This window comes from Achroia grisella, unplaced genomic scaffold (genome assembly GCF_030625045.1).
Source record: "Achroia grisella isolate CSIRO2021 unplaced genomic scaffold, CSIRO_AGI_Agris_v1 utg152, whole genome shotgun sequence".
Taxonomy (NCBI): Eukaryota; Metazoa; Arthropoda; class Insecta; order Lepidoptera; family Pyralidae; genus Achroia; species Achroia grisella.
The window spans coordinates 205,500-218,348 of record NW_026712648.1 but is presented as its reverse complement, the minus strand read 5'-3'; the positions used below and the strand labels follow the sequence as shown (position 1 = coordinate 218,348).

General features: G+C 34.5%; 1 protein-coding gene across 1 annotated transcript; it reads right to left on the bottom strand.

Moving 5' to 3' along the window:
- Positions 1–433: 433 nt before the first annotated feature.
- On the bottom strand, positions 434–11,728 carry LOC131840964 (uncharacterized). The gene is made up of 4 exons (XM_059189185.1): positions 11,516–11,728; positions 5,480–5,647; positions 2,270–2,429; positions 434–930 (listed from the first exon to the last, which is right to left on the bottom strand). Exons 1-4 carry the CDS (start codon positions 11,594–11,596, stop codon positions 794–796), a joined length of 546 nt encoding a protein of 181 aa, XP_059045168.1. The 5' UTR covers positions 11,597–11,728; the 3' UTR covers positions 434–793.
- Positions 11,729–12,849: the final 1,121 nt, after the last annotated feature.

Sequence of the window (12,849 nt, the reverse complement as noted above, 5' to 3'; positions counted from 1 at the left end):
TATTTGCTCTGATAGCCCATAACCTGAAGGGTTTTACGAGGAAAATTGGAATAAAAGAATTTTACGTCTTTACAGAACAACTATTATATTTAGACAGCTTTTGTGACATCCTTTTAAAAAACAAAAAACAAATTAATTTCTTCTTTTTTACAGTATCTACCTACTAACATTATATTTCCATGTTTTAAGGAAATATACCACTAACACTACGTCATCGGGGCTGTCATTTGATATTACATCTAATGAAATAAAAAACTATATAATTATAACTTAATACTATAATTTACATAAAATAATATACAATAACATTACTATCAGTCAAATTATTAAATACTGTTATTTATGATGCAAATAGTATCTACCTAAATGTAGGCCATCATATATCAGATTATAGGTATGTATTATGTGCAATAAGTACCTATAGCCGATATAAGTACACGCAGATACATGTATTTTAGATATACACGATGGAAAGTTTAATTATTATATTTTTATAAATATAATGATAAAGTTATATTTTTTACTTATTTATAAATAAAATGTTAAATTTAATATGATTATTCATAGGTATAGTCGATATTATCACAATTTATTAATTTCTCCACATCAACCTATTGCCTCAACTGATAAATATAGCATTTTTTTTCAATGCTGTCATTCGGGTATACCCCTTTTTGTATTTTTGTTGGGAATAACACAGCTGATGATGATTGGAGATTGAGATTGACGTATTAGGCACTCTCTTCTTTTTTTCACGGCGTAGGTGGAATTTCACTTAGCTATATAAGTCTATTTACACATTTGGAGTATTTGTAGTTCCTTGAGCATTCTCATCCGTGTTTACTTTATTGTAAATTTTGCCTTCAATTTCTTTATTCATCATATCTTTATGATAACTATGTACAACTACTATGCAGTATGCTGATATACCTGAAAGCACATAGAATCTTGAATAATACCTTGAATTTTAATGTCTGACCGAAACTAGTTTTTCAGTTGAAACCGAAACCGGCCTTTCGGCCTAGCTCTCTGTTTCGGCTAATACCGAAACTTATTAAAATATAGGTATTTTAAAGTTACGATTATTTACTGAAATTTTGTTTTTTTAACACAGTTAAATAGTGTCGAATAAAAAGAACGTAACAATTTTTTTCTTACATATTAGGTATATGCAATTATTCTTAAAACAATATTATGTTATCTGTGTTAAAACTAAACTTTAAAAAAATATACTTTCAGTTAGAGTGTTTAACTAATTAATAATTATATGACGTAATTATGTTACACAAACATAAATCGAATACTTATTTTTATCACGATAATCTGTCTAGTACTAAGTAGGTACCTATGTAATCCATCTTATCATTAAATATTAGATACATTTTCCGCCTTAGTCTAAACATAGATACATATATTACAATATTTATTCATAGAAAATATTATTATAATAATAATTTCACGAACAGTCGATATTGGCTGGGCCGGAACCAAAACTAAGGTCGAAACTGGCCGAAACCGAAATTTCGATTGGTCACTAATCATTTAACTAATTTTCTCTTCATAGATGGTGAAAGTTGACTATAGGGGATGGGAATATTAATAACGGCTCATTGCTAGCAATCTACCATATCAGCTCGGTAGTGTAAACTGATATTTTTCTAGTTTACATTGTGCTAACCGACCTGACGTAGTGACGTCAATAAGGCAGTACTGAACCTAGTGAGGTTCAGTACTGCCTTATTGAATTCGAATATACCCTGCCAAATGTGACCTATATATGTGATAAATGAAGTTTGGCGTTCACCATAACACTAAAATCTACTAATAATAGATACCTGTCACTGCCCCATCTGGGATGGAAAAATATTACCTATCTAATAGGTATTATGAGGTACATGTTCAAAAATATTTAATTTCCATGTAAATTGTAACGAATTCCTAAATTTTATTGTATACGAATGATCCGCCCTTGCATCGAAAAAGACTAGTAAAGCGGAAAGCACAGACTTCTAATAGATAAAGCTTCAGGAAAAAATGCGTTGAATTCCATGCAATAGTTTTTGTGGAATGCACGTGGACATACAAGCAGACAAACATTTGTTCTAACTTCTGTAGTTCCAATAAAGGTTTTTTTTTAATAAAGTGCATACGCAGTTACTTAATTATATTATATAACTGAATTACAAGTACATATTATCTACTACTACATATCTATATATTTATCACTTGCAACTAATAGGTATAGATATAATTGTCATGCCATACTTACAAGCCCTGATTAAGTGTATCACTACGAAGGTGGCACTAACAACAGACATATCATTCCAGTCCTGCAGCACCAAGCTAATGCCCATCAATGCCATGACAAATACCAAAGCCGAGATAATACCCGTCACTATTGTCCAAGGTAACGTTAATACTGGCAGCTTCTGTAATTTAAACAAGTTATTATATGTAATTGAAATGCCAAACGAGATAATCCAACCGATGGATGGATTACCAGTTCCAAAACATACTTGACATACATAGTATTGTTTGCTGATGACACATCACTTATTTTTAAAGTGAAAAGAAATACAAAGGATTTTAGTAATATAAATAATGTTCTTGAGGATGTTCTTAACTGGTTTACATCAAATAATCTAGCGCTTAATTCAATGAAAACAAAATGTGTTAAATTCTCTTTACCAAATGAATGACAATTGTTAGTTTGAATGACCATGTTTTGGACTTAGTTGATGAGACTTCTATTCTTGGTATTGTAATAGATAATAAATTGCAGTGGGGACCACATATATTCACACTGGCCAAAAGACTTAGCTCGGCTGCTTTTGCTATCAGAAAAATTAGACAGTTAACTGATACTGCAACAGCGAAGCCATCCAGTATCCTTACTGAACAGTACTCTCGATATATATGAAAATACGTAAACTTTAATTTATTTACAGAGAATAGTCACTCACACGGTTTTAATACAAGGAATAAAAATAAATTAAATATGCCTAGCTTTCGTCTCAAAAAAGTAAACACATCTTTCATGGGACATTGTATACGTTTTTATAATAAATTGCCTGATAATGTTTTGAATTTAAATTAAGGGAAATTTAAGATACATGTAAAAAATACACTTTGCGCTAAAGCTTATTATAAAATAAACGACTACTTGAATGACTACAATGCGTGGACTTAATTACAATTTTAAATTTTGTTATGAGGTATATAATTTTCCCATTGACATAGATAATGTTATAAACACTAAAAAAACTTATTGTAAATTTAGTAATGACATATTGTAATTTAAATAATGTAAATCAAATATTGTAACGGGTGAAAACTGTGATTAGTACAGTTTATCCTGTAAATAATATAAATGACGTAGTGGAGTAACTTGAAACAGTCATGCTCGCTATAAAATTCAAACTTGTGGCGGCGTGGTGGGTCGGGTCGATGTGCTCCCTCTAATATAGTTGAGTGCAATAGTCTGTAATAGACCTACATGAATAAAGATATTTTGAATTTTGATTTTTTTTTTAATGCAAAGAGACAAGCGACTTCTATAGATAGGAACGATGTGACGACGTAACGCCAGGGTTGCCAAACTTATCCAAAATTGACAGGTGGCGGAGTGGTTCTCAACAGTCTACTAGTCGTCGCGGTTGTTAAGTATTGGGTGGCAACAGGCAATTAACAGATTATTTTTATTTTTTTTTATTTTTTTTTTTATTTATGATATCGCCGAGGACAACTAAGAAAATACCCAGACTGATACAAGCAAGCATACACATATACAAATATTAGCACCCTGCAAGGAAACTAACCCATGACCGTACGAAGAAAAGCAGTGTACTAAACCGCTAGACCACAGAGGCCGTCAGAAAGAAATTAAGAAAAGGTACTAAATGTAATACATGTAAAAACGTGTGTGTATGTGTTTTCACATTTAAAATATATGCACATCTTCTAATAAATTTAACGGGTTTTATCACACGAAGGATCTCGCAAGATTAGTTTAATGGAACAAAGGGATTGATACCTCTATGGACGCAAAATAATCAATGTTCGGAAGAACAAAACAAAATTGCGTCAAAATAGATAAGTATCTACTTATAATGACATTTGGATTACATCATTTATATAAATAACTTATTATTCACAAGAATTGGCCAAGCTACCATATAATATATGTATCTATCTATCATGTACATATATCTACACGCGCCTAATTTCATTATTCAACTTTTATCTACGGAAATTCAATTACTGGTGCTATCATCAACAAACAATAACATGATACGGCGGTGATCTAATGTTGTGTAAGTGTAAGTGATATAGGTAATCACTGGACCACCGAGGACGTGGTCAAATTATATTAAAAATAAAACTTAGTCCTTGCTGAGGCAGTATCAAAAAAATCGAGTCCTGTGAATAGTGAGAGTGGAGAGAGGTGGACTGACACAGTTTAGACACGGCAGTGCTTAATAAACAATATTGAGTTTGTCTTGCTAGCCATAATTAATTGCAATTATTATATTGATGTATCTACATATGTAGGTAACTGTGTCCCATAATTAACATCAAAAAGGACTTTATTGGGTCATATATACTTATAACACACCTACATACTCTTTGAGTGAAGATGCGATATCTCTCTTTTTCTAATTTAATATAGTAATTTTATAATATAAAATCACAATCACAGTGTTTGACATAAAATCACAAACACACAAAACTCCTTCGAAACGACTTGATCGGTTCCTATGAAATTTTGTGTGTAGCTATATTAGGTATGTCTGAGATTAGGACGAAAACTGTTTTTCATACCCCATTATTTTTTTTATATTTCGGCATTAAAAAATACATACAACCCTAAATTTTCACCCTTTACCATATACCCACCTTGTTTATAGGGATAATTAATAATAACTTAAATACATACATGGCATATAGCCTGGTGGGGTGACTATATGCTTGTTAAAACATCACAATAGCGTACAGTAAAATGCAGGTATGCAATGTAATAAAATTATTTATTTATATTTCTATTGGTAAATTAATATTAATTTGGCCAATTATTATTTAATCCATCCATAAATTTCAACTGACATGTTCATCTCTTTTGGAACTTCGGGAGAGGTCAATGGTTTTTTTTCTTCCTCAATCAAATCTATATTCTTTTATATAAGAAAAAAATACATTTTTCAAATAAATTTTGTAATGTTACGACATATACAATATAATAATGTACAATACCTAATGTTCATTGTTTTGTTCATTTACGCTGAAAGTTATATCATGGACTTTGTAATCTAGATTTAATTCAGTTTCCTGTGAAATAAAACCTTCATTTATCGTACCTTAGGAACAACGACGACTACAATACCTATTGTACATCGATGATTTACACATAAAATTATATCATGGACATTGTAATCTAGATTTAATTCAGTTTCCTGTGAAACGAATTTTTCGTTTATCGTACCTTAAGAACTGCGACGACTAAAAGTACTGAGAACAGTAGGTGCACACAGCAGACCACCACTGCAGTAATGTAGAGCACCCTTTTGTGAGTCGACACTTTTCCATCTGTTCCAAGTGGCAGCATGGTCACCAGCACACACGAACCTATCAGTTCTGCTAGGGTCCATATCTGCAATCAACAAGGCATTGTTAATACGGATAATAACACCCAGTCGGATCCAGGTTCTTGATGGAGGACATTGTTTGTTATTATTTAATATATTAACGAATTTGTCATGATGGGATGACTGACTTGACTTCATCACCACTTATCATTCTCTGCAAGCGCTACCCCAGCATATACAATTAGCTCAAGCGGATGTACAATTACATATTTATTTATAAAAAAAGACCTGACGTCGTCATGCGCATCCTTTATATATATATTTTATAAACATGGCTCAGCAGTGTTACGGGTCTGAAATTCTTCAGAAGCGATTTGTCTCCCTTCTTGAAGAACAGAACCACCACACCTTTTTGCCATGCTTGAGGCGTTCTGCCCTCGAGGATGACGGAGTTGAATAGCTTCTGGAGGATTCGTAAAACAGGTCTACCTCCAGCCCTCAGAAGCTCAGCAGTAACTCCATCATCGCCCGGCGCCTAGTTGTTTTTAAGTTGTTTAAGAGCCATACCAATCTCGTACAGGCTGACGTCCGGGATATCTTCGGTATAATGTCGGGTTAATTTGGCTCTAGGGTCTTTCGCCGTGTTTTTAACAGGTGCCCGTGTTGTCATGTATAACTGTCCATAGAACTTCTCAATTTCCTCTAAAGTTCGGGTTTAGACGATACGATTCTGCCGCCATCCATCTTAAGTCGCGTCAGCTGGCTCTGTCTGGCAGCCAGATCCCTGTTAAAGACTTTTAAGCCCTTGTTTTTCTCAATAGCCTCCTTTACACAATTTGTGTTAAAGTGGCGTAAGTCACGAGTCAAGGACTTAGAGATCTGCCTGCTAAGTTGCCGATGCTTGGAAGCGTCAGTCGGAGACTGTAGGACCATACTTCACCTTCCATCCATCAGTTTGAGGGTAGAGATAGATATTTTTCCGGTTCTTTCTGCGCGGCGGGTTTTGAAGTGCTTAGACCCAGCCGCACGGACAGTTTCCAGGAACCTGTTGTTGTAATCGTCCACGTCAAGGCAGTCACCAAGGCATTCGAAACGGTTTTGCATTTCTAGTTGAAAGCTTTCGGGGTTTTGGATCTGTATAGGTGTAGGGCGGAGCGTAGATTTCATCAGTCGGTATTGTTCGAGTTTCAGATTCAGATTCAATGTGCCTCTTACCATCCGGTGATCGCTTCCAATTTTGACGGCATTGATCACAGAAACATCATTGAAAATCTGTCTTCTCGTTGACAAGATGTAGTCTATCTCGTTTTTTGTGTCACCATCGGGACGTGGATTAACGTCCATTTCCGGTGTTCCGGCTTCCTGAAGAAGGAGTTCATCATAAAGAGGCCCTCCTTCTCCATGAAGTCGGCCAGCATTTGACCTCGGAAGTTCCTATCACCAATACCAAATTGCCCCACTCTCAGCTCATCACCGCTTCGCTTTGCCCAATTTTGCGTTGAAGTCCCCCATGATAACGTTAAAATGAGTCTTTGTACTATGTATGGCTCTGAAGATATCCTCATACATAGCCGCAACCTCATCGTCGGAGTGCGTCGAAGTTGGAGCGTACACTTGGCTGACCTTCAACGAATACCGTTTGGTAATTCTGAGTATCAGGTACGCTACCCTAGTCGACACGATAACATTATTCACAAGGGACTTGTGGACGAGGAACCCGACACTGCTTTGGGACAGAACCTATATAATCCGACAAATTCGATTGCCCGACACTCCCTGCAAAACGATTGTCGGATAACCGCGGGTCCACTGTATAGATCAAGGGAAAATACAAAAACTTTGTTGTATGAAACTATAATATGTATATGTCCCACCCGTTCCAGGGCAAAACATAAATTTCAAAGATGTATTCATATGTACTACCCGTAGATATTTTCTTCTTCTTCATTCCTTCGTCTTTTTTGGACTACTCTAATGTTGTTGGTCGCAGCTGGCCTTTACAGCTTCACCGAACGATAGGGGGCGAATTCAGGTGGTACTCTAAACCCGCGTAAGGACTTGTGGAGCGGTTGAAGGGCAACTCCCGCCTAACGGATACGACTTTAGCCTGAGGGCACCGCTAGGGGTTCGAGCCCCGGCTCAAACCGTCATAAATTCGAGCCCCGTTTAAATTGGATCGATCGGAAGTGCGACCACAGTTGCCAGTATGGAGTGCCCGGACGCATGTATGCGATCGCTTAGTTGCCACGTCGGCTCAGGCCGTCGTAATATCGATCCCCGGACGGGGCATGGATCGGAGAGGAACATGCTAGTGTTTACGTTTGACGTGTTTATACGTCCCGCTCGGTTAACAGGTACAATAACAATATTAGAATTTTTGCCTATCTTATATTATATTTATGCAGTAAGTTTTGCTTATAATTCTGTATTTTATTGCATTTGCACAAAAATAATAAAAGTTATGGGCTCAGCTGGTCGGAAATCAATATTAAATACTGTTTATAAGTAGATACCTAATTAATTAAACATTTTATAACAAACAAGCTGACGATCTACTGTAATGCAAAATGATAACCTCGCCAGTACACTGTATGTATTATCTTATCAGCGTACATCCACAGTACTACGGTTTTAAGGAAAGAAAATTTTTATAAGTGATGACGCAGGAGGACACGTTATCTTTTCTGGGAAGAAATATTTTTATAACTTGCGTCACGTCGCAAACTGTATTAATATGTTTTTATTTTCCCCTTACAAACTGTTAGTCCGTCAAAAAGGGTTATAAAAATAATAAACCCTGGACAATTTACACTTAGCAGCTTAGCAGAGTTCGTGTTATGGATACTAGACAACTGATGATACTTAGTTTTTTTTGTAAATACACAGATACATATTATATATAATATGTATACAAACAATCATAGATACTCATGAATACAGTGGGCCCGCGGTTATCCGACAATCGTTTTGCAGGGCAGTGTCGGACAATCGAATTGTCGGATTATAGAGGGGCCTAAGGGGTCCGGAATTTTTTACAAAAGAGTATCTTGTAATCCGACAAATTAAAGGTCCAGTGATAAGGTTCTATGTTATATATGTACGTATATGCACTCTGAAGTACAAATCTTACTTCATTATGTATGTCAACTACTAAAAGATTCGTTACGAATTAGGCGGTCTAAAATATCACATTTTTCTTGAATTGTCAGTGTTTTGTGCTTTCGCTTCTGAGCTGATAAGTAATACAGAATGAATAAACAGTAAACAATGAACACATGCTATACCGCAAAGCTATCTTCATCACATGTACATAAGTAGTCAAATTCAACTAAGCAATCATAATCAAAACAATACCCTACGCGTCGAGTACAACAGTGGTGACGGGTACAAGACAAGTTCAAATTTGTTTAATCATGCATTAGCGAAGAATGTCAAAATAATATTCAATAATAAATAATAGACCATGTCGGATTACAAGGGGGGCCGGATAAGACAGGGGCCGGATTATCGCCGGTCTACTGTACTAATGTTCGTACCGTGCGAGGAATCGAATCCGTAACCATCGGAAGTAATTATGCGACTATATTTTAAACAGAAATTGAGAACTTAATATTATTTTATTTCTTTGCACATTTTATTAACTATCTCTATGTTTAGAAATGAACCATAGTAGGTATATGTATAACTATTTACCTATTGTTTCACCTTGGCATACAAATAAAAGTTTATTTTTTATAATCAAGACAAAAAATTTTAAACGTGTATCTTAATAAGTCTTTCTGTGAAGTTTAATCACAAAATAAATATGAACAAACAAATATGTCACCTTTGACATCATTTAATGCTGAGGGTACAGAGTTTGTCGGGGTCAACAAAAAAAAATAGAACATTTTTAAACGTGTATCTTAATAAGTCTTTCTGTGAAGTTTAATCACAAAATAAATATGAACAAACAAATATGTCACCTTTGACATCATTTAATGCTGAGGGTACAGAGTTTGTCGGGGTCAACAAAAAAAAAATGGAACACAAACCTAACTACCCAAGAGTAAATATATGACAGCTACCAGTGGGTAGGTATCTAGACCGAATTACACAAATTGAACAAAAATTTAATTAGGTACAAGTAACCTTTAGACTCGTTTCAGAGAAGTGCTATGAAAATTGTCGATGATCCCAATCTCTCGAGCGGTATAGAAGCACTTGTGGTAAAACTTCGCATCACTTTGTGTGTTCTACCGAATATACAACGGACTGTGTTCCGAAAAATTTAACATGATGCCTACAGCTACCATATACCATTGCACAGCTAGCCATCGACAGGGAATTCCTCCTTACAAGCTGGAACCTAAGTGATCACGAACAGTGCGACAGCGGTCTCAGAGGAGCTTCCGCCAGATTGTAGAATGAACTACCTGCGAAGGTTTTCTTAAGAAACTACATCATGGTGTTTTCCAAGAAGGGTATATTAAAGTGTCTTAAGGGTCGACATACGTGACACAGATGTTTCAGGCGTCCATAGGCTACTATCGGATGAGCCGTGTGTTTATTTGCCACATACGTGGTATGAATATTACTTTATCATGTCGGTGGTCTATAAGTCGAAGTACCCTACTCTTTCTCACTCGATACAAACATTTTTACATAATTGGTTTTCTATGTGTGATTCTATTGTTTAGGCATTTGCTTAAAAGAAGTTATATTTGAGTATTTCTGTCATTGCGTAGTACCAATAGTATAAAATTTATTTGGACTGTGTGAATTGTCTAGTATTATATAACCAGATTCAACAATAATGGTGAACGTAATGAAAACTCTTTTGTGTCGTCCTTCATTTGCCGCATTTATAGCGTCATAATTATTTATAAAAATATATCATACTTCCTAGTACATTGGTGTTCTGTATCCTAGAGACAAAGAAAAAACAATAAGCTATTATAGGAAAACTTGATTTTTTGGAAAATTATGACCCTAGATAACTTAAATGTACATATATACTTCATCCTAAAATAAGAGGCGATATCAGAACAGTAGATAATATAGTTATATATAAGTAGTACACGAGACAATTTTAAAACCGAAAAAATCGTTCAAAAGTTAGCATACTTCTATTTTTCCCATCAATTCTATCGTCAAATCAAAAAGGCTTATACTGATAAAATTGTGTGCATTTTTTAATACAAGGTTGAAACCGTAAATCGTTATCTCTATGATAACATCGAATCTTGCTACGTAGGTGTAATGTAAAAATAATAAGGAAAAACCTTACGAATTGAAACAAAGGATGTAAAAGCAATACTATATTTATTGAAACTAGTATATTCGTATACCTACCTACTATCGAATAAGCATAAACTACTGTTGCTCAGTCAAAGAAATGCTAAAGTTATGATAAGAATTATAATATTTCTCTGAAAGATTATTAATATTTCTAGAATGTTCCGTCATATTATTATGTTGTCTATCTATGAATAATGCGTCATGTCGGAACAAAAGAAAATTTTGTGTTTCATTCTGTTTTCCTTTACTTTTCAATTAAGCATTATATTGGTTTAAAACTATTAGCTGTCTGCATATGTCTATTTTAAACAGACTAACATATAATGTATTCGATATTATATGTTAGTAACTGCAAACGGGAATCACCTTTAAAAAATATTGATTTTTAAAAATAGTTTATGTGAAATAATATAAGATTTCATGTGACGTTATAATGAAACTTCCAAGCATGCAAAATATAATAGATATGATATAGGAGCAACATAGAAATAGGAATACTATAAGATATTGTTCTTTGGAGTAGACATGATCTAATGCAAATTGTATTCAGGTTTGGTAAATAGCGTACAACACGTTTACAAAAACAATTGGTCCCTATTGAAGTCAATTGCAAACTGCTTGACAAACAGAGGAAAATATATAAAATATTGTACCGAATAGAGTATTCCAATAAGTAAAGCAGCTGTATGCAAATTCACACAAAAACAACACTTTTTCACAATAGGCACACTCATTTTCACCGTTTCACACTGATGTTAATCGATAAAATTTCCAAAACTATAAATATCCATAATGTACGGGAAACCATTTATAAAGTAAATATATTTCACTTGGATTTGATTCGACCTACGTTTACTCGGTCTGAAAATCGTATTATCACTGCCGTGATAATACGATTTTTGTCCTATCATATATACCTATCTAATCGTGCCGTGACAATTGTATGAAAATTCATTTCCTGATAAGTGTATGAAAATATTATTAGCGATAACCACAAACCAGACATTCTTCTCATAGACTTTGAACCAGATGTAGACAGTAAAAAGTAGTATGCGTTTTCATCTCAATTTCACCTATCAGCTCCAAGCGCTTGCTTTGAAAGCTGTTTCGGTGATAAAGTAAAGGTTAGACAGTGAAATTATAGGGTAATACCTTAATCTTAGTCTTCTGATGTATAGATGACAGTTACTGCTTACTATGAGGTGGGCCGTCAGCTTGTATGCCATTACAATCGTATAAAAAATGATTGGTAATACGGGAGCCACGTAACTTCGTAGTGCTGTTCATGTGTACAGGCTATGGTTGCTACAGTTTTATTAGCGATTTGCCAGTTACAAGTTATATAAAAGGGTACAGCAAGTATATTACTACAATATATACTTTTTAGTATTTAAACCTCAAACATTTGATGATGGTAAAATGGTTCCCCCGCCTACGCCTGAACAGAATGAAATCAGGTCAGTCAGCCCATCATGGTGAATTTACTAGGTATTAACCAGGGTGGTTTTCAAGGGGGACGGCGTGGAGGTCAGCCTGAAATCACATTGGTAGTTATAGGGCCACTAGTTCACATTAATCATCTCCTCTAGTCTTACTTTAATGTATTGCCTATTATAAATAGTTATTGCGTAGCAGTAGTATTATACAATTTTAAATCAATAAATACAATTATCAATTTTTATTTACCAAAGTACCCAAGTACGTGTGTTATTGTTATCAGTAACCGTTAGTTAGTTATAAAACTCAGCGCTTCATTTTGTGGAAATATAAAAAAAGTTGTAACCAAAACAAAATCTCGGTTATTTCCCTAAACTAAACATCTACATGTTATAGTTAACGAAGAGGGATAAATTGACCAAGTACATATAATAATTAATTTCAATAAAAAAATTTACTTGTTTTATGTTGCCAAACGAGCTTCGTTATTCTGAAATAGAATTATTTTCAGCAGTAATTCGGTTGGTGTTATTACATAGATTAGGCCTAC

What these genes read in the sequence shown, in the direction of transcription:
- LOC131840964 (XM_059189185.1), bottom strand. Translation starts at nt 11,596, where the DNA reads ATGAGTGTGCCTATTGTGAAAAAGTGTTGTTTTTGTGTGAATTTGCAT. An exon ending in TTATTGGAATACTCTATTCG is followed by an intron (nt 5,648 to 11,515) that starts GTACAATATTTT and finishes TGTTGATTGCAG; the next exon opens with ATATGGACCCTAGCAGAACT. An exon ending in GATACACTTAATCAGGGCTT is followed by an intron (nt 931 to 2,269) that starts GTAAGTATGGCA and finishes ATGTGCTTTCAG; the next exon opens with GTATATCAGCATACTGCATA.